This window comes from Bactrocera neohumeralis, chromosome 6 (assembly GCF_024586455.1).
Source record: "Bactrocera neohumeralis isolate Rockhampton chromosome 6, APGP_CSIRO_Bneo_wtdbg2-racon-allhic-juicebox.fasta_v2, whole genome shotgun sequence".
Classification (NCBI taxonomy): Eukaryota; Metazoa; Arthropoda; class Insecta; order Diptera; family Tephritidae; genus Bactrocera; species Bactrocera neohumeralis.
Window position 1 is genome coordinate 68302041 of NC_065923.1, and position 22631 is coordinate 68324671.

At 32.3% G+C, this 22631-nt stretch overlaps 2 protein-coding genes across 21 annotated transcripts in view; both read left to right on the forward strand.

Annotated features, from left to right (window-relative positions):
- LOC126763781 (rab11 family-interacting protein 3) overlaps positions 1–13985 on the forward strand; it is a 170013-nt gene extending 156028 nt beyond the window's left edge. For 15 of the 20 annotated variants that reach the window (XM_050481573.1, XM_050481576.1, XM_050481578.1 and 12 more), the window contains 5 exons: positions 6149–6283; positions 8102–8555; positions 8615–8742; positions 9334–9372; positions 13340–13985. In XM_050481573.1, coding sequence (XP_050337530.1) covers positions 6149–6283; positions 8102–8555; positions 8615–8742; positions 9334–9372; positions 13340–13465 — 882 coding nt within the window. In that variant the 3' untranslated portion in view covers positions 13466–13985. Of the gene's footprint in view, positions 1–5084; positions 5306–6148; positions 6284–8101; positions 8556–8614; positions 8743–9333; positions 9373–13339 lie in introns of those variants that run through there. The other 5 variants (XM_050481577.1, XM_050481581.1, XM_050481572.1 and 2 more) reach the window with 3 other exon arrangements.
- Positions 13986–21995: 8010 nt separating this feature from the next.
- Positions 21996–22631, forward strand: LOC126763798 (uncharacterized). Its single transcript, XM_050481613.1, has 2 exons — positions 21996–22023; positions 22085–22631. Exons 1-2 carry the CDS (start codon positions 21996–21998, stop codon positions 22576–22578), a joined length of 522 nt encoding a protein of 173 aa, XP_050337570.1. The 3' UTR covers positions 22579–22631.

Here is a 22631-nt window from a genome sequence, read left to right on the forward strand (position 1 = left end):
GCATAACATAATATCAATATTTTTTCATTCAATACTTTAACTCACATGCTCAAACCCCATACTTTTGTTTACTGGGCAGCTCCGTACTAGCCTGCACTTGTTTCACTATTATGCGCTTACTACTTATATGCCAACATATTTATGCGGTACTATATGTTATCGTATATACATGTACATACATGCATACATCATATTTACTTAGGCATAACAGAGAATGCTTTGCGTTCACCAAGAAAGCGCATTAAGTGACTTTGGTTGACAGTTTTGTCACTCCACCTAGCAGCATATGTGTGTGTGATATACATATGTCGCTGTCCAAAAATCATAGCTGTGCGCAACAATAATTCAACAACAACAGCATTACGCTTGAGAGTAATTGAAGCTTTTTTTTCATTTCACAAGTGCATTGTTCTGTGATTCTCCGGATTTAATTACACATTTTCCCTACCGACTGCTATATTTGTGCAGCTATTAATATTTGCATGTGTGTGTGTTGATGAGACTATGGATCATACATATGTGCTGGTAGCTTATGGTATGTTTATGCTGTTAGGCTGCCGCAACTTGTCCGTCTGGCGATATGTAAATATTTAGACGAAAAATGTGAAAACAAAAGTCAACAGAAATATTTGTGCAATACAAAAACAAGAAAAAAGAAGTAGGAGAATAGTTTATAGTAGCCACATATTTGGCAGCCACTACCATTTAGGCCACATTTCATTCTAAATAGACACACACACACACACTGACGAACATTAGCATGCGCACATATTGCGCCAATGCTTGTGGCGCTCGTGGCCCGCTTTGGGCGGCCAGACAGCCAGGCAGCCGGTCGGTGGTGAGGCCAGTTTGTGAGAGATAGTTGGAAGTTCTCAAAAACCGTATTGAGTTGGTTTTTCAGCTGTCACTGCGCTGTGCTTTCTAATGTGCCGACGGACAGACATACATGCATGTATATATATAGAAAAGTTGCGTGTCGGTCATATGTAGAAGAACGGTGCCAACGATTGACGTCGGACCGCATCAGTCTAATATGTGTCTCGCGCGTTGTTGGAAATGTGCGCGCCGGAATAAAGTGTTTTCGAAAATTCGCAGAAAATAGTTGAAATACGGGTCCACATACATGTATACGAATATATAATTAAACTGTGTGTTTTAAAAAATATTTATAAATATTGTGCAATTTAATTTATATATGTATATGTGTGTGTTGAATATTTGGCAAACTTTTAGTTTGCAAAAACTAAGTTCAATGAATATATAAAGCAATTTTAAATAAAAATAAATAATACAAATATATTTTTTTTTTTGAAAATATACATACATTTTTTCATCAAAGCCAAGAAGATAATAATAAATTCACTCAAATTTGTTGACAAGTGTCTGTCTGTTTTTAAAACTCAATATTAACGAGGTGCTAAGAAGCGGCTAAGTCAAGTTTTGGCTTTTCAATAGATCAAACTAATAATTTTTGTACTGAAAAGGTCTCTTAGTTTCCTACAGCGATAAGTAAAAACATATTTTATTCATAAAAGATGTTCGAAATTATTATAATCTATTTTTAATGCCATTCAGAAATCCTCTCTCATTTCGACTGCATCCCTGATAACTCGCCAAACTTCAGAGGTGGCCATTCAAAACTCTCTCTCACTTCGAACTCCTTCCCGTTAACTTAAACCACTGCGCCTAGGAAGTTACTCCTAGCGGCATCTGCTGCGCGCACATACTTCCGAAAGATATGTGGCTGGAGCGGAGTCGTTGCTGCATAGGCGCAGTGAGAGATGGATTGTAGCTCAAGGGGCAGGTTGGAGTGAAGTATACTGTCGCAAGCTCTCAATCAACTTTTGTGCAGACTGCCAGGCCAATGTTGTATCTTTCAAGCAGAAAAGCGGAAGTGGCGGGCATCAAGGTAGCAGCAGATGTAATTCTCCGTAATGCCGCTTCTTTTAGCGCGCTATCTAGGACTTCTGCTGATAAGCGACTGTCTTTTTGATACATACCCTGAAGTTCTAGGCATCATAAAGGACAAGTGTTTCTAGCGGTCTAAGTGGATGCGTGGCTTCACGAGAACCTAACCTAACTTAATCTAATCTAAATCTGGGTTAGGTTAGGTGAGTTAAGGACCTATCCTAACTTAACCTAATATTTTAGCGATTTTCTCTGTGAAGAATTCGAGCAAGTCTTTTTGCTGAAAACTTTTTCGATTCCATTCGCGATAAAACAATCTGTTCTTTATCTCCTTTTATGTGCCATCAGTGTAGTATTCGTGTTGCCTACCTTTGTTACGGGTGCCAGGTCACAGTGGAATCGCAGTTAACTGTAAAGCTGATGAGATAATAAGAAAAAGGTAACCCAACCCGGCTATGTGTAGAATGGCTAGGTACAAGCCGGTGCTCCACTCTCATTATGTGTTCTACGACCAGATACTGGGCTTCGCGGGAACTTGGCCACTGAACTGCTATCGGATCGATCGTAAGATCCGGTAAGCTCCCTACCCTCAGTAAGTCTAGCCTCTCCCTAGTTGTGGGGGTTCTAACAGGCCATTGTCCCATCGGCGTCTAAGCGTAAGGCTGAGATTGTTACCGGATGCCAGCTACAGAAGCTGTATGGAAGAAAATGAGGTGGAAACTTCGCGGTAATTTGGTCTGCGCTGGGCTACTATCAGTTCCTGTGCTTTCGCAAGATCCTTTTGACCCAAGATCGATCGTAAGAGATCCGATAAGGTCTCTGCCCTCAGTAAGGCTAGCATCTTCCTAGTTATGGGGATTCTAATTCCTATCGGCGTCTATGCTATAAGGTTGAGAATCTTACTGGACGCCAGCTACAGAAGCTGTATAAAAGAAGACGAGGTCGAATCATCTTAACATTTTCTTTTTGATTGTTGCGCATTTGTGAGAACAAAGCTTAAATACTAGAGAGCTCAGATATTCCACTGAACTCATGGGCATAGAAATTAAATGCCTGAGCAATTTTGAATTGGCCACAAGACGCTTTGTCGGCTTATGAGGTCGGATACAAGACTGTAGATAGTAATAAAAATGTCACCCCTGGACTAGCCATCTAACCTAACCGAACCTACTGAAAGGTTTTTACCAGTGGGTATCTCCAGAATAGTTTGCTATTGGTTCTTGGTTGTTAGTTCTGTGGTTGATGTTAATGTTGTTGTTGTAGCAGCATTAAGCATTCTCTAAATAATTTTGATGATTTCTGTCATGTTGGCAGTTATCGTAAGAAAAAAATTCGGTTACATAAATCAATCTGTTGGGGGAGCAGCTCTGTCGTTCATTATTATCCACGGCAAATATTTGTCAATTGATGCTTTTTCTTGATGCTGAGTTTATTCTACGGTAATGATGATTCATTGAAGTTACTCATCCGTTCTTATACAGAAGCCCCTTTAAAAAACCTTCATGGTTTTGGACATCGGTGTTCTTTTCTTTACAATTTCTTTACTCATAGAAGTTTCTAATCGCGGCTTATAGAAGCTGTCTTAGATTAGTTAAATGTTGTATGTTAGCGAATCGAACAAACAACTGGTATAACTGCAATAAACTGGTATAATCAATTAAAAAAAATTTGCGTGAGTTTATGCGATGATAAGTTAAATATAGTAAAGCTAGATTAGCAAATCGAAGAAATAACTGGTATAACTACAATAAACTGGTATAATCAATTTTAAAAAAAATTGCGTGAGTTTATGCGATGATAAGTTAAATCTAGCAAAGCTAGGTTAGCAAATCGAAGAAATAACTGGTATAACTACAATAAACTGGTATAAAAAATAACTGGTATAAATAAAATAAACTAGTTTACGTTGTTGATGAACCTTAGCGATACTTATGGTATAGGGCTGTGTTGTATTTTCTCAAGTAATTTTCTTGAAAGAGAGCAGAGTTTAAACTAAGCGAGTGAAGTGTTGATGAATGCTATAACTCTTATGTATGTTTATATTATTGCAAGAGTTTCATAAACTCTTTTTTGACTCTCTATATGTACTGTCTTATCACACATTTTGTCGGCGTGTGAGCGCTCAACAGTTACTTTGACTTTACAAATACAAACAGACAAATTAGATAAGACATGTTGCTTGTCGGCTTGTCGGCTTCTTGTGTGCAGCGCGAATCGAATGTAAACAAGCGGGGTGCGCAAAGTACACATTATACTTCGAGTCTGCTGGCCGGCAACGAGTGTCCAACTGTTGAAGCCAGTATGAAGTTAGTCTGTTTATACATATGTACAAATAACAACAAAAACATACACATGTACTTAACAAAGCGGGCTGAAGATAATGAATGACTGACGACGCCACAAATGGCAAGGGGTTAACTTTGAAATATGTACGAAATGTCAAAAAAGTACAACAACAAAAAACGCAATACGATAAATACCATTTATGAACAGTATGTGAATTCAACTTGCTCAAGAATTTTGCATATTTTAAATGGCATGCAGCAGCGTAGTAAAAATTAGCTGCTCGCTGTTTATAGACAAATATGGGTTTTGTGGCAACGCCAACACTTGCACGTTGAACACTGAACACTGAACTCGAGGCGTTAAATGCAACTGCTATTAGCGCTAATGCGGGCGTGTAAGATCTTCAGCAAAAACAACAACACACCGCCATTCCATAGTCAAGTGTCGCTACCTTCTTCCTCTTCTGTCTATACCCACTCCTTGCAAGTGTCTACAGTTGAGAAGCAAGCGTTTTACACTGACTTCACTCAGCGAGTAGCGCAGCTCAGTTGTTGTTGAGTGTGTCAGCGCATAAGACGTGTGTAGATAAAAATAAATATGAATTGAAATTTATTAAAAAAAAAATTAGAAAAAAAAAGATATTAAAAATATATACATACATATATAATGAAATATTATAAAAAATATTAAAAAAAAATATTAAAAAATAAATTAAAAAAAAAACATATTTAAAAAAATATTATAAAAAAAATATTTAAAAAATTAATGTTAAAAAAAATTAAAAAACATTTTTTTTTTCAAAAATTTTTAAAAAATATTTATTAGTAGCAATGCGTAGAAACAAAACAAATTTACGTCGTTTCGAAGGCATGAATGATGATTTTTTGGTGATTCATAAATTATAAATGACATTTTGATAAAAAATAATCCATAAATATATATGTTAATCGCACAATAAGCATAACAAAAAAACACAACAAAAAAAAATTCTACAAAACATAAAAACTGCAGCACAAAAAATATTGAACAAATGCATTTGAAAACACCAATGGCGGATGTGTTGCTCATTGATGATCTGCTCGGCGATTTGCGTGTACTAAAAAGCAGTTGTGTTAGTATTAGCGCTAATTGAAAATATAAGACAAAAACAAAATGAAAAAAAAAATTAAAAATTAATAAAATATCTTACCTATAATATTTTTGTGTCTGACATTTGGCCTGCGCGGCGCGCCAAACCGACATTAATTGCATGGCAATTAGCGCACAAAGCTCACATACATATCATCACCTAAATGCAAAATAACGTAACATCATTTTTCATATTTAGAATATGTATTATAATAGAAACCAATCATATTGAAACATAATTTGAGTTTAGGTTATAAAATGGCTATATATTGGTTATAAAATGGTTATATATTGGTTATAAAATGGTTATATATTGGTTATAAAATGGTTATATATTGGTTATAAAATGGTTATATATTGGTTATAAAATGGTTATATATTGGTTATTATATCTGATATCGATTTTTTTTTGATGAGACGTTCTTTTGCATTTTACGTGACGATATACATACTATATTTTCAAATTTTAATAAAAAAATTAAAATATATTTATTTTATTTACTTTGTCTTTGTACTGCTCGCCGCTTATCAGCCGGCTACTCATACATACATATGTATATGTTATATGTATCATATTATATCTAACAGCGAATTTCAATTTTGTTTTTTATGATACGTTGTTTTGCATTAAAGATGGTGATATACATACATATTATGTACAATATTTACAAAACAGTATAAAAAAAAATTAAAATATTGTTTTTATTTACTTTGTTTTTGTACTGCTTGCCGCTTATCAGCTGGCTGCTAATGTCTTTTTCACTATCAACTTTTACTTGTTGTTACACGTATTTACATTACGCTCTTCCGCTCTTTCTCTTTCCAGTTGGAACTGCTGCAACGTCAAGTCACCGACTTGGCCGACACACAAAATATCGCTGAGGATCGCACGACGCGCACAAAGACCGAATATGCTGTGCTGCAGACACGCTATCATATGCTCGAGGAGCAATATCGGGAGGTGAGTGGAGATAGATAATATTTTCTCGAGGAAAAGTTTGGGGAAAAAAGACTTTGTACTAAAAGCTGAAGAAACGTTTGAAAATGAAGAGAATCTTGAATGAATGAATCTGTTACTCGCTACTATTTTCTGGTATAACATTTTTTGCTTGTGATAGACACTTATAGCATATCTTCGTTAACAGTTTCAAACACCATGAAAATTTTCTCGAATCATCTATTGATCTGTAGAGCATCAGCTGTTACAAATAATCCAGGCTAACTTCTAAAGAAACAGCATAACCTATGCTTCAGTCATCTTCTTCTGTTTATATCTTCGCATCTGTTTATAAGTGTTTTCGTCATTGAATGCACACTACACTTTTACCAACTTTTGAAAACCAAATTAGTCGATCTCTGAGTTGATCGTGGAAAAAATTTGGTAGAGACAAAATCTAATATTATAGATTTTCAGGTTTCAGGTTACTTTCAATTCTTCGAACTTCCTTCTAACCTAAAATGTCTCACAAAAACATATCAGTTCCTTTGAGATGGTCTAAATCTTGCAAGACTCTGTACTCCATAGACAATATCTGACTATATATACACCTAGCTAAGTTAGGTGAAGAGGCCATTCCTAACAGGGACCTTACTTGACAGGCTTAGAACACCGGTACGTTGTGGTACCTAAAAACTCCCATATTATAAATCATAAGACCCTTACAAATCGTCATAACGCTTTGAGCTTATCACAAATTTGTTGAGACGGCTTATGATAACATCGGTCATCGTCTTCTGGTTCGTGACTGATTCAGTCTTTCAAAAGCTGAAAAAAGAGGAGATAGAGCCTGGATATTTCCACATTGTCCTTCTCAATAAAACTTCACACCTCACAACATTTTTAACGTTACCGCATGTGCGGCAAGTTGAACTTTGCTAAAGACAAGTAGTTAAGTAGATCTCCTGCATTCTACACCACAACGAAAGGATCTCGCAATCACACAGGCATCGACCAGCGCCAACTAAGTGCATGAGAACTCCATTGCTCCACTGCTAGAATGCAAGATTCCAAAGAAGAACTAACTTGTTCCAATATCGAAGTGAGTGGGCTTATTGACTTTGCAGGGGACAACGATTCAAACGAGTCTGATGATGAAGTAGCATTTCTAATGAGGACTGACAGTTCTTGACTAGCTTTTGGTCACATTTAACGAGCTCACTATAACCGGTCTGCTGTCGGTGCGAATGCTCATCTCCCTGAAAGAAGCTGCACCGTAGCAGGACATTAATAGCAGCCATTTCCGCCTAAAAAACACTACAGTGGTCCAGTAGCCTAAAGTTAAGATTGATGGAGCGTTCCTCACAGAAAGCTGCTGCTCCAACCTTCCCTACTAACTTCGACCCATCCATAAAAAAGCTTTCTGCGCCTCTTCTCCAGCGTTTCCATATATCCCTTGTCGGTATGTGAGTAGAGAAAAAGCTAATACGAAGGAGGAGAGATTTTCGGCCTTGATTTCTTATCCTTGGGGATAAGAAATTTGAATTTTCTTATCTTATTGCAGAACCCAAAATCTGCATCAAGGTCATTGGAATATTAGCGAAGACATGGAATTTGAATGCTTCGAAAGTCTATGTTTGACGATGATTGCTAGCTGATCTTGTTATTATTGACCCCAAGTTTAGTTTACTTCCCTTCGAACCACAAGTTTAGCTTCCTTCTTTTAAAATTCTTTAGTGAATGGGTCACCTGAAAGTCCAGCTGTGCTATTAAATATAGGTTTATTTCTTCATCTTTTCAATAAAACCTATTAAAACTCTCTTTCCTTTTCTCTCCGCTCAGTCCGAGTTGCGCGCCGAAGAGCGTCTGGCCGAAGAACAGAAACGTTACCGTGAACTACTGGCACGCGTCGAACGCGAAGCGGCGCTCCAAAATGAAAATTGCCAAATCAAGATCAAAACTATAGAATTGGAAGCGAACACATTACGCGAAGAGGCACAACGCCTGCGCGTGCTCTGTGACAAACAAGCTAATGACTTGCATCGCACGGAGGAGAAATATGAATTGGCGCGCGATCAAATTGCGGCACTGCAACAGGATCTCGATGAGACGGTGCAGCGCGAACGCAAATACGAAGACGATAAGAAGGCGTCCGAGGAGCTAATGCTGGAGTTGAGCAAAGAATTGGAACGGCTGCGCGCCGAAACGGGGCCAGCGCTGCCAACCACCTCGCCGGAGACAATAAGACTGGAAGAGCTGCATCAGGAACTGGAGGAGATGCGGCAAAAGAACAAAGGTATGCCGCCATATAATTTACTATAGAGCTGTTTTTGTAAATAATATAAATATTTTTAGCTTTGGAGGAGCAAAATGAAGAGTTGCAAGCGCAAGTGCTCACGCGCGGCGTGGAAGAGGGCCGCAATCTGCTGAACGGCACGCTGAATAGCTTAGCGCAAGAGCTGGAGGAAATGTCACAAGCACAGGTGGGTGGCGCAAATGATTTTTAATTGGCACTTAGCAAATATTTATTTTATGCACTGCTTTGGGACACGCTAGAAGCTTTTATAGCCGACAAGCTTTCGCTCTAACACCGTCGCTTATGCTTACGCGCACACAGCATACAACAAACACACACATGAAACATATACGCGGGCATATAATGAAAGCTTAACGCACACATAAACACTTGCACACACAATGCTGCATTGCTTTGGGATTAGTTTTGCAGAGCTTTTAGTACAACAGAGCTTGCAGCTTTAAAAAAAATAATAATTATAGCAAGCGATCATAAAAGAAATAGTTATAATTTTATTATTATATTAATTTTATTATTTTTTGTGCAGAGCTTAAAAGCTTTGCCTTCTTATTTATTATATTTTTTTATAATTTTCAGTTTAGGTTTTTTTTTTTAGTTTTGTTTCTTCGTTCGTTTTTATATATTTTCCGCTTTGTTTCGTGCCCTCACTCGTACACATATTCGTATACATCCCGTTATAACGCTCACTTTATCTATGCATATGTATATGTTGTTTATTATTTTGTATTCTCCTTTCTTTTATTTATTTTTATTACAGGATTCTGTGGATTCAGCCACATTAGCATCTCTAAGTCAGGTAATAAACAACAAAAAGCAAAAGTGTTTAACCAAAAAGATGCAAAAACAAGTAATTTGTGTTGGAATGTTTTACTATTGGTTTGGGTTTGGTGATTGGTGAAAGCTTTTGAGGAAATTAACTCACTTAACAATAATAAACATAATACTCTGCAAATAACTGACAGTTAACGAGAGAGGGTGTAGCTGGTGTACTTTGTAATAAAGATGTGGAAACATATGCCATGCTGTGAAAGCTCGTTGAAAGCTTCATAAGAAAAAAGCTTCATAATATTCTTCGAATAACTGACATTTAACGAGGAAAAGTTGAATACTTTGTAATAAAAAAGTATAAATATATGACATGCTGTGAAAGCTCGCTGAAAGCTTCATATTATTCTTCGAATAACTGACATTTAACGAGAGAGTGTTGATTGTATACTTTGTAATAAAGATGTAGAAGCATATGCCATGCTGTGAAAGCTCGTTGAAAGCTTCGTAAAAGTTAGCGTTGCTATAAAAATCGCAAAAATATTAAAATAGAGCAAGTAAGGAAGAATAATCGCTAATTTAAAGTGTAAAAATATAAGAAGATAATTTCTAAAAATTTTGGTAATAGCGGAAATACGGCAAATAATAATTTAAAAAAGCTCTAGACAAACAACAGCTTTCGAGAAAAGCTTCTAAAGATTTCGTTGAATTATAAAAACATCAAGCCTACATCATATAGCTCAAAATATAAATAAGTAGTCAATAACAGGTGAACCGTTGGATCTGCTTATACTGCAAAAAAAGCATTAAAGGCGATATATTTCGAAATCAGATGTCTCACCTTGATTACTAGAAAACTGAACGTCAAAGTACTGCAAGCCTAAAAAAACAGAGAAACGAAAAATTAACTACCTTTATCGTAACATTTTCTCGGGAGCTATCTTAAAAAGCTAAACTGCTGAAGTCTAGGCTCAGAAAAATCACATTTGATCGCCGAAAACTGTTTTTCTTATGAGAAAGTGTCATTTTGGTGCGAATTCCGAAGCGCTGGTATTAAACAACAAATTTTCGATAGAAATTTTTGTGCAGAGCCACTGAAAGCCTGCTATTGCCTGCGTAGAATACATTAATGAATCAAGCGTTCAAGATGACGGTAATAAATTAGAATGAAGTAAACTTAAAAACCGACACATAGGTGTTGGTAAAGGATGTAATCAGCATAATCCGCTTCAAAGTCAACCAGGTCAATGAAATTATACATTAAACATTTGAACTCTTGAAAGATCGAAATTGACATATTTTTGTTTACCTTTGTTTTTACTAAAGAATAAATATAGAAAAATATATATGGATATAAAAGAGACCCCAAAGTTATATTTATAAAAGGAAAAATAAATTTCGAAAACTAATAATAATCATAAATATATAAAATTTAAATATAAATTCGAAAAAACAACCGAGAACGCGGTACTTCGGTTGTTCAGCAAGAATAAAAAGAATAGAGTTCCACCGGAACATGAAATAAATTTATAAAAAAAGAAATATTATTTAATTATTATTACTAATAGTTTTACATATTCTAAGTTTTATAAACATTAATTTGTCATTAATTCATTATGGGTATTCACAATACAAATATTATTATCAACACATACATACTACATACATCATACTTTGGTCACATGTGGTCATAAGTACATGGAACTTGTGGTTTTGGACATACAGTGAACTAATTTTCTATTTAAAAATATTTTCCTTAGATCTTTATTAAAATAAGTATGAATTTTCTGTAGAATATTTACAACTTCAGCTTGATATCCCTTGAAATGTGGAGAACAGTCTGTGAATTCAAGAAAAAGAGCAGAAATTTCATAGCACTGCTGCTGTAACATAATCCCTAGACCTTCGAAAAAATTTTTTTCGACTCTTTTATAGGTTACGTGGGGTTTCTCGGCCTATTTTCAATTCTTTTTTTTCAAATATGAAATGAACTATTTTATTCAAACTTTTTATTGTTCCAAGGCTACATATAAAAAAATTTTCTGACATTTTCAAATAAAGTATTCAAAAACCTCTTCAGATCCTCGAAAAAACTGGCACCACGTTGACACAGACGGTTTTCCAAAAAATCTGCAAATTTTGGTGAAAATTGCTTAACGTTTTTTATAAATAATTTAAATTTTTTCCCTCTTCGTTCGAGACCTTCCAAATTATACGTATATCACGCAGATCTCTGGAAAGTTTATAAGTTGAGTGGTCTGCTAGAAATCTTGACAAATTTTCATTTTTTCCCCCTTCGCTTAATTATATCTCGAATGCCTGTCTAAAATTTCACTAAGATCGGTTGAGTGGTCTGCTAGAAATCTTGTCATTCAACTTTGAAAACAGATTTTCGAGAAAACCGCGTTTAAAGTTTTAAGCGAATATAATGCTGACCTAAAGCGAACAACTTTTCAAGGTTGTATCGCCAAACTATAACCCTGACTAACTTGAGCATTTAGGAAAATTTTCTAGAGCTGTTATGGCATAAAAAGGCGTTAAAAATCGAGTTTTTGAAACCCATCTAACCCCCTAAAGAACATTTTCCAAGTAGCTGTCGACTAAAATAATTTTCTTTCTATCCCTTTTTGCGTCGTCGGCAGTTAGACCAAGGCAGTATAATAGATTTTCTAGAAGATAGAAGCGACCCATATGCGAAGATTTCTTACCAGAAAGAAAATTATCTGTTTGTTAAGTCATGGACCTTTATTAATATTTCTAATTTTGCTGTTATTCTTGCAAATGCAGTGTATCAGATCGTAACCAAGTGCGCCTTATCTGGGTGCCAGGTCACAAAGGTTTAGCCGGAAATGAACTGGCTGATGAGCTCGCCCGCTCCGCAGCATCCACCAACATGGTAGGACGTGAACCTTTCATTGCGGTTGGTCCCATACCATAAACGAGATGCTTTGCAAAGATGAAGCAGTGGGTAGGGAGAGGTATTGGCAACAACTCCTTAAAAGGTTTAAGTATGTAATCAAGCTCTCAAAGCATAAACTCAGGCTACTTCTACACTGGCCATTGTAAGCTCAAGGTGAACTTATATAATATGGGCCTTACTTCTTGTGAGAATTAGCGCTTCTGCAACTTGGAGTTTGAAACTCCGGAACACCTGCTAATTGGCTGCACAGTAGTCTGTAGGCGCAGAATAAAGGTCTTTGGATCCATGTTTCCAAATAGGGATCACATCGCCCTTTTATCAGTGTTTCCAAATAAGGGTCACAGCGCCTCAATAGCACCTAGCAGTATACTGGAATTTATTGTATATTTGCTGGGGGCTAAGCGAGTCGTTGTGACTTAGGAGAGCGCACAATACATCTTAGGTCGCGGTGCAATCCTCATTTATTTATCTAATCTGAATACTCTTTCCAAATAAGTTTATTGAGCGCTTCCGAGTTGACAATTCCTTATCGGTTGCATTTGGGTTGCTTGAACCCGACAGTCTCACGAACCGTAGTTCTACTCTCCACTGCCGCTGTGAAAAAGCAGATATTGCTATTAGGGAATTATAAAGTGGATATCTGACGACCTATTATTATTGGGACCCTTTCTCTTTCATTCATTATTTAGAGTAATAAATAATAATTTAGTACCGCAATCCGGTTAGTAAATGCAGTCCGTGCTGATCTTGAAGTGAGCTTTAAATATCTGAAGATTCTGTTGTCAACTTATTTCGAAGGTATTTGATCTAAAAGCTTGGATTTGCCTAACTTCAGCGCCGCTTTTGTGGTAAACTTGTGAAAATTAAAATTATTAAAATGTTCTGGCACCAAACTCCACCTCCAATCTTAAACATAATGTTTATTAGTATAGACTTTCCCTTCAAAAACTTCTCTACCCCTATCGGCCTAGGATTTCTCCACTAATAACATAAATATAGTTAGATTTAGAATTAATGCAATATGTATTCTAAAAAAAACATAATTTATTAAATTCAATCTTCATCTTCTCATTTACAGTTGCAACAAGCCTTTCAAGAGAAGGAAGACGAGAATACCCGCCTGAAGCATTATATCGATACGATACTATTGAACATCGTAGAGAATTATCCGCAGCTATTGGAAGTCAAGCCGATTGCGAAATAAAGTGCATTGGCAGAGGCAGCACAGAGGCAGGGAGAAAACGCCGAAACTGAAAGACAAGAGAAAATTAATAATAAGAGCAACAAGCCTTGAAGCAAGAGTAAAAGTAATATGTGGAATTTATTTTTATCGAAAAATAAAAACAAATCAACACGGTCAACGCTAGTTATGAATTTGAAACACTTCTTCCAGCCAACTATAGATTGTACTAGTTTTTTTTAGGACCAGTCAGCTACCAGTGACCGCGTTGTGTAAAAATCCCTTTTGTTTCTTGTTCAAAATTGGTTGCAGTCACAGCTTGTGTGCTATTGGCTAATAATAAATTACACTAAATTGCTTTTGACTTTAAAATTATGTCATTTGCGAGGTCACTGCAAGTTAGTTCTATGCTTCCTAAAGCTGCGCGCGAAACTTTTTTTTTGTTTTTGAGTTTTTATTAAACTTTAATATCTACATACATAAAATACTATACTATATAAACACCGGAGTCACCGGAAACTGATGAAGAACAAATAGAGAAAATTTAACTATAAATAAATACTACTATTATATACGTATACATTAAAACAACAACAGTTTAGTTCGAAAGCATTAATAATAATAACAATTAACAAAAAAATATATCTAAAAATTTAACTTAAATTATGTAATGAAAATATAAATTAACAACATGAGTATAACAATAACTACTATAGAGTCCTAAATGTATGTATATATACTGATATTGATATATATAATATATATGCCCACATGCATGAAATATGAGAAAATATGCCAAGCTAATGGGTATTGGAGAACTAAAAAGTCCAACAAAAGTTTATAGTTTTATACGCAAAAATATTTTTAAACAATTTTAATATTGTACACAATAAAAACAACAAGCGAAATATAAATAATTTGAAAGAAATATTAAATAAAACATAATAGTTATTAAATAAATAAAAACTGGTTGATAAATTAAGATGTTAATATAAAATATATAAATTATTTGAAAGAAATATAAAATAAAAAATTATAAAATAAAAAATAAAATATAAAAATTAAAATAAATAATAAATGAGGGGAAAAAATAAATACATTTTGTTAAACATAAAGCAAACAAAAAAATTAAAAACCGTACCATCAAGAAATACAAAAGCATTTACAATAAAAAAATATTAAAGAAAGTAATAATTTTAATAAATTAATGTTAATAGCAATATAAACTATATATACATATATAAAATATGAAGCATATTATAAATAATATAAAATAATATATTTAAAAATATATATTTTTTATTAATATTGTAATAGTTATAAAAATAATAAAAATAAATAAAACGTAAAGCATATATAATATAAAATAAAATTATTTGTAAAAAAATAATTTATTATAATACATTTTTAATACAAAAATAATAATAATAAAATAAAATAATTTGTAAAAAAAAAATAATTTTTAATAATACATTTTTTAATACAAAAATAATAATTTTTTTTATTTTTTACATATTAAATTTTAGTTAATTTTTTTTTATTTATACTTCATCGCATTTTTTTATTTATTTCATTCTAATATTTTTTGTTTTAAATTTTTTTTAATTACTTACAGTGATGGAATAACAAAACAAATTATTAGAAAAAGAAAAAGAAAGAAATGAAAGAAAATAGGATGAAATATAAATTAAATTAATTAATCAAAATTAAATATGTAAAACGTTAAAAAAGAAAATATTAAAAGATATATATAAAATGAAAAAATACGATGATAAATAAATAAAAATAATTAATTAAAATATAATTGTAAAAAATTAAAAAAAAATAATATAAATTATAAATTATTAAAATATATAAAATCAACACAAAATATAATGGCCAATAAAACAGAAAAATTTTAAAAATACTAAAAAAGCAAAACAAAACAAAAAAAAAAAATATATTAAACTTGAACTTGAATAAAAAGTTTACAAGTTATTACAAAGTTCAGAAAAATAACAGAACTAAAAAGTTTAAATAAAATATGCGATAATAAAAACTGAAAATAAAATAACTAATATCAAATTCGAAAAAGTCCACACAACATAAATCTAAAAAAATTACGTAAATATAAATTAAAATTAATAAAAATTAATATATATAAAATAATTTAAAATAAAATAACGTAAAAAATTTTAAATAAATAAAAATGAACTTTGTATAAACAAAACAAAAACTTATTTAGTTAAAAAAATTAAATCAAGTTAAATAATAAAATCGAAAAAAATGATTATTATATTATTTAAAAAAAAGGGATCAAAAGAATAAACTACATAAAAATGAATAATTTATATAAATTAAATTAAAAACAAAAAAAAATAGTGAAATAAAATAAAAAATTTTATGAAATAAATTTCCTATTAATTATAATTTTTTATTTCATAATTATTTATATTTATTAATTAATTAATATTTCATAATTATTTATATTTATTAATTAATTTTTATTTATTCATAATTTTTTTTATTTTATTTCATAAATGATTACCATATAAAAAAGATTATGAAATAAATAGAAATGTTTAATAAATATAAATAGTAATTATCAAATAAATAATTATAAGAAATGAGAATTTCAATCAACAAAAAAAAATTAAGATAAATCATATATAAAATACCTAAAAGTATTGTTAACAATAAAAGGAAGTTTAATTTCCTGCAGTGAAACAGAAAAAAATTATGAAATAAAGAAATTTGTCTCCATTAAAAAATTTCGATAAATTAAGAAAAAGTAATAAATTAGAAAAGTACTGATAAAAATAAAAGAAAGTAAAACTTACGGCAATATAATAAAAATTATTTTGAAATACATGAAAAAAAATAATAAACTATAATAAAGTGGAAATTAAGTTAATTAAAAAAATTAAAATTTATTTAATTTAAAAAAAAAATAAAATTAATTTAATTTAAAAAAAAATTAAAAATAATTTAATGTTAAAAAGAATTAAAATTAAAATAATTTAAAATTTTTAAAATTAATTTGAGATAAAAACAAAAGAAAGTAATATTTACTGAAATAAAATAAGACATATTGTGAAATTACTACAAATAAATAGTATAATTAAATTGGAAAAAATGTAAGCCTACTAAAATAATAAAAAAAAATATAATGCAATATAAAATAAAGGATATATTTGATAAAAACACAAGAAAGCTAAATTTGATATTCTGTAGTGAAGAAAAAAGTATGTGGCATAAATAAAAATAATTTATATAAAAAAAATTTAACAAATTTAAATCAATCAAAACAAAAATTAAACAAATTTATGAATAAAACAAAAGGAAGAAAAAAAATTACCGAAATAATTAATGTTATTTATTTTATAAAATTTCTTTTTAATTCGGTAATTTTTTTTCTTTTGTTTTTCCATAAATAAATAAAATAAATAATAATAAAATAAATTACCACTCAATAAAACAAAATGCAATTAAATATTAAAAGAAAAAATATAAAAAAATGAGGGTTAAAAGCAAAAAACTAAATAAAGTAAACTATATTTTTTTTTACTAAATAACTAAACAAATAAATTATAATAAATATACATAACTATATGCATGCATTATTAACTTGATAAAAGTAAAATTTAACTTTATAAAATTAAAATATTAACAAATAAATATTTGAAACAAATTGTTGATATATTTTTAAGTGAACTACTTGTAAGCAAAATAATTGTTAAGCGTAAAACCTTCAATTAAAATTGTATGAATGAGTGTGTAAATGGAAATAAAATAATAATAAAAAAGTGTGGTACATTAAAAACTGTTTTTTTTTATTATTATATAGATTTTAAAACTATTAAAAAGTAATGATTTGTGGAAGAAGCCAGCAAATATTTCTTTTATTTTGATAAATTCATTTTAAACGTATGTAATTTATTAATAAAAAAAATAAACAAAAAATTCTAAATAATTTGTGAAAAAAAATTTATGAAAAAATAAAAAATAAATAAAATTAACGAAAAATTTCAAAACATTTATTTTTTTATAAAAGAAAAAAGGGAAAAATAAATATAAAAAAAATATGAATGAAAATGCATGGAAAATAAATGTAAAAAAAATAAATGAAAATACATGGAAAATAAATAAAAATATTTTTAAAACTAAAAAACATTTTTATGCGCAAATGTGTGAAAGTGTTAAAAATATTTTTTTTGCCACAGTATTTAGTGCATAAATATTGGCTACATATAGAAATTAAGATAAAAACGCATGCAATTGTTTTTGTGACACTGTTAAATTAGTTAAGATATGGTTAAAAATCGATTAGTGTTTACAATTTAAGATTAGTTGTAAGATATTTACTTAAATATGGGAAAATATGTAGCATAAAAGTGAATTAGTAACTTAAGCATATGTATGTAAATATTTATATATATTAAGCATATACATATGTATGTGAAAGTAGCGCTTGTAATTGCAAAGCGTAGATAATAAAGGATATAAAAGTTAGAAGAAACAAAATGAATAAATTTGCGTTGCTTAAGAATGGACAATCGCGCATAAGCTATATAAAAAATAAAAAATGTAAAGTGACAGTAAGCAAAAACAAAAAAAAAATGAATAATAAATATTAAATATTGTAAACAAATCAAAAATAAAAAATATTAAATAAATGAATTATGATGTTAAAAAAAAATAAAAAATTATATATTGGAAAAAAATGTAGAGTGACAGTAAACAAAAGCAAAACAAAAAATATAAAAAAAGAATATTAAATACTAAATATTATTATTATAAAAAAATTAAAACTTAGAATTGTTAAAAAATAAAAATTATGAACTAAATGAGTTGTGAAATTCAAAAATTAAATATTTGAAGCTATTTTAAACAAAAAAATAAATATATACAATAAAATATATTGCTAACGATTAGCATACTAAAACAATTAATATTACAATACAAAAAAGTAACCGACTACTTAAAATATTTAATAAAAAAGTAATAAATAACAATAAAATATGCTTAAATTAACATAAAAATATCGGTACTGCATGTTTTTGTTTAAGCACTAATGCAGTTAGCAATAAAAGTATGAAAAACAACAATAAAAGCCGGCAAATGAATTCGCATAAAATATCATCAAAATAGTACAAAAATTAAAATTTTACTCAAAAATCTGTAAAAAGTCAAAATCAAAAAGCCAGAAATCGCAACAAAAGCTATAAACTGTTACTTTTTGTTTACAAAACTATAGTTAAAAAAAAACTATAATTTCTTCAAAGAAAATTTTCAAAAATGTTAAACCAAAATGATAATTTTTTCGTAATCATTTCGCGTTGAAACAAAATTATATAAATATGTTGAAAATAATGTTAAATAATATCCAGCTATGTATTTATGTTTAAGTAACTAATATAAAAATACACTAATATTTGTAAACAAATTAGCTTTAACATTTTTTAAATAAAAAACAAAAACAATAAAAAATATACATAAAAATATTTATAAAAAAATGTGAAAGTTGGTGTTTTAATTTTTGAGCTTCACTACTACTTTGAAGTAGTAGTTTCGAATTTCCGCACTTTTTTAAAGAAAAACCACTGAAACTTTAATAAAAATATTTATTATCATTCAAGAGAACATTCTTTGGCATTTATTTTTGCAAGCTTATCTCATTCAAATATTGGCTGCGACTCAGTCTCAGATGGTTCATTCGTTGAGTCCAATTTTCGATGATTCGTTCGAGCATTTCGATTGGTAACTGGCGAATGACACGCGTGATGTTTTGCCCAAGACCTGATCGAAGCGGGATTGTCCGCATAGACTTAAGACTTTACATATCCCCACAGGAAAAAGTCTAACGATGTGATATCACACGATCTTGGAGGCCAATCGACCGGTCCAAAACGTGAAATTATCTGCTCCCAAATTATTCTCTCAATTAATTAATTGATGCGATGTGTGGGAAGTGGCGCCGTCTTGTTGAAACCATAATGTCACCGAGATCACGAGCTTCAATTTTAGGTATCAAATAGTCAGTTATCATAGCGCGATAACGGTAGCCATTGAAGGTTACGTTCCCACCGGCATCATATTTGCAGAAATATGCACCGATGATGACTTACAAACCACACCAAACAGGTTGTTTTTTGGTTGAAATGGCAGCTTTTGAATATCTTCAGGTGGCTCTTCGTCTCAAATGCGGCAAGTTTGCTTGCTTACATATCCATTGCGCCAGAAATGGGCCTTATCGCTAAACAAAAACAAATATGTCACTTGGGAAGGTTGAGCGGCTTCAGTTCCTGCACAAGTTGTATTTTATACGCTTTAAATTTAAGACCCCGACGTAAACTGCAACAAGTCGTTCCATACGTCAGTTCGAATTGCTGCGAACGGAGCAGAATCGAATATCCATGGTCTTCGTGTACCTAAGAGTGTAAGGCTACGGCTGCTATATTTTCTGTACTGCGTGCTGGATGTGATCTTTTCAGTCGAATATTATCCAATAATGAATGCTGGGTCTCAAGATGGGTGATGGTGTTGCGAATAGTAGGCTCAGTAGGCCAATTAGTTTGACCACTATTTCATCGGTATTATTAACGGTATCGCGAAAAGCTTTACATAGTTAAATAGGGTCTCTAAGTTGTCCCGAAGATGTCACAAAGACTGCTGATAGGACAATTACTATACTTGCGCGTACTAGTATATCCAGCACCGATTTTAGTATGGAATGTGAAACAAACTTGCCACCTTGCAGAAAAAAAAGATTGTACGATTACACAAACAAATATAATACTTTTCGGCTGAAAAGTACGATCAACTTTGATAGAAGTATGTACTGTCTCCAGCAGCATTTGCTCAGTGTGTGCTTTACAGGTCTTGGAATAGAATATTTCCAGTACATATTCTCATTTAAATACCTGCGAAAGTTGGTTGTCCGATTATATCTTTATAAATCTTTAGCTCGACTAAATGCTGAATTATGGTAAAAACTGTTTAGAGGAAAAATTATTTTTCAGATTATTTTTTGTTTTTTTTTTCTTTCTCTTTACTTCAATGCAAAGTTACCAGGAATTCAGCTCAGTTTCTACACCTCCTGAGTCTAGAGATGCCTTTGGCTTTGTAATCAATATGAAGTTCTTTGGCTAACCTTTTATTGATGCGTACTACATATTCCACATATGTGACACTTTGCTGCCAGCTTTAGTCGCAGGTTATCGGGTTTTTACGCTTCCGTATTGGTTTCCCAAAGTTTATTTTACAAAGCCCTCCGTTCTTCCTGGTCATATTCGGCTCTTAAAGGTTACTTTTGGTTAAACTGGTAGGCAACAAGCCACGCATAGACCAGTTTTCGTCCTTTGCGATACCAGATGGAGTTCAGTTGCTAGGTCCAAGCGAAGTATCCTTAGAATGCCTGCGCTTGACACGAATTTTAACAGACTCTGTGGTCTCACTATCGATACCTCCTCCAGTGTATTATACCTCGGGGACCCAAGATGCTTACAGCGTAGACTTGTCAATGCGGGACAAATACACAAGATATGGTCCTCTGTTTTCCTGGAATCCTGCTTTAAACATTTCCTGTTCTCTTCTCGGCCCTTAAACAGGTATCGCTTGCTTCGTCTATTTTTCGCCTCTGTAGATTCATGTAGGACATCCTAATTTTCCCTGTTGTACAGATGTTTTCGGAAATACCCGTGACCGGTGAACATCTTAGTAAGCAGTAATTCACCGCGCCGCGTTTTTTACTGTGTCAAATCTGTATATCTTCGATTAGTTTGACGGTCCATCTGCCTTTGCGCTCAGTTGGCTACCGGTCTTGCCAGAGTTCAAATCTATGCTTCCTCGTCTGTTGCATGTTGGAAATGTGGATTTCTATTCCGTCCTTCTTCCATAACCACAGTTGTCTTCTCTGCTTTGCGAGAAGGTCTATTGGAATAACGCCACTTATTAACAGCAATGGGGATTCAGATGCAGTGCAGTATGCCTATTGGACTCACAGAAACTGAGGAACTAATTCGCCTATATAGAGTCGGGTATGGCTAAATCGTCACACTGATCACTTACTTTATGTTATATGCGTATTTTTACGGTTCGCAACTTCGCAGCATAAAACAAAAGAAGCAGTCTGTGGCTTTCCAGAAACGCTTAAAACAAACAAATGAATTAAGCGCCGCGATCATCTTCCATAATATCGTATTTAAAGCTTGGATATATACATACCTTTATATTAATACACTCCTCGAAAAGATTGAAGGTGTGCAAGTATAAAAAAGTACCAAGATAAGCCAATCAATTGACGTGCAAGAACCGCAAAAACAAAAGCACTGTCAATCTGGAGAATCTGCCGAGGTGAGGGTGTGGTAAAAATCACACTGTATCATGATGTATCAAAGATGAGTAACAAATTGGCCTTTGAGCAAGACAACAGGCAATAAATTAATCAATAATCGAAACAATAATCAAACATATATCTTTTTAAGTTTCTCAAATTTCAACTCACAAACTTTTATATAAAGTGCGACACCCACAGGATAAGACACATTATTGAATCAAACCTTTACCGTGCAACATGAAGTTTCTCGTACTTTTCGCAGCAAGTAAGTTCATCAGATTTAGGGATATTACTTTTATAAACTATATAATACAATCCCTTTGCAGCTCTCCTTTGCGTTCAAGCCTATCATATTCCATACGGATTCTATGATGCTTCATCCGAATCCAGTGAGGAGGAGTATCAGGTGCTCGTGACGGCTAATAATCAACCACCACTGAGTTTACCGGGTGTGGGCGTCTATAATCAACCCATTTTACAAGCGGTCAAAGTGAAAGTGCCACGCTATGTTAGTCCGGAACTCAAGCAACAAATTATCGCTCAGACACTAGCTGCACGCGGTTTGACTCTACACACACAGCCGCCACAAGGCGGCTTAAACAATGTCGCACCGACTGCCGGTGTACGGCCACAACGAGAGGTGCCAGCTACAGCTGCGGTAAATAAGGATGTCGCTGTGGAAAGTGGTGTCATCGCTAACAATGTCATCACAAAAGGCGGTGTGCAGGAGACATCAGTAAAGCCGGTGGCACCAGCAGTATTATCGACTCCAGTTGTATCAGAGTCGCCAATGGTCCCAATTGTACCAATGATATTGTAAGGGGCGCAAAGCGACATGTTAGTTCTAAGTCAACATACCTTTTCCTTATGAAA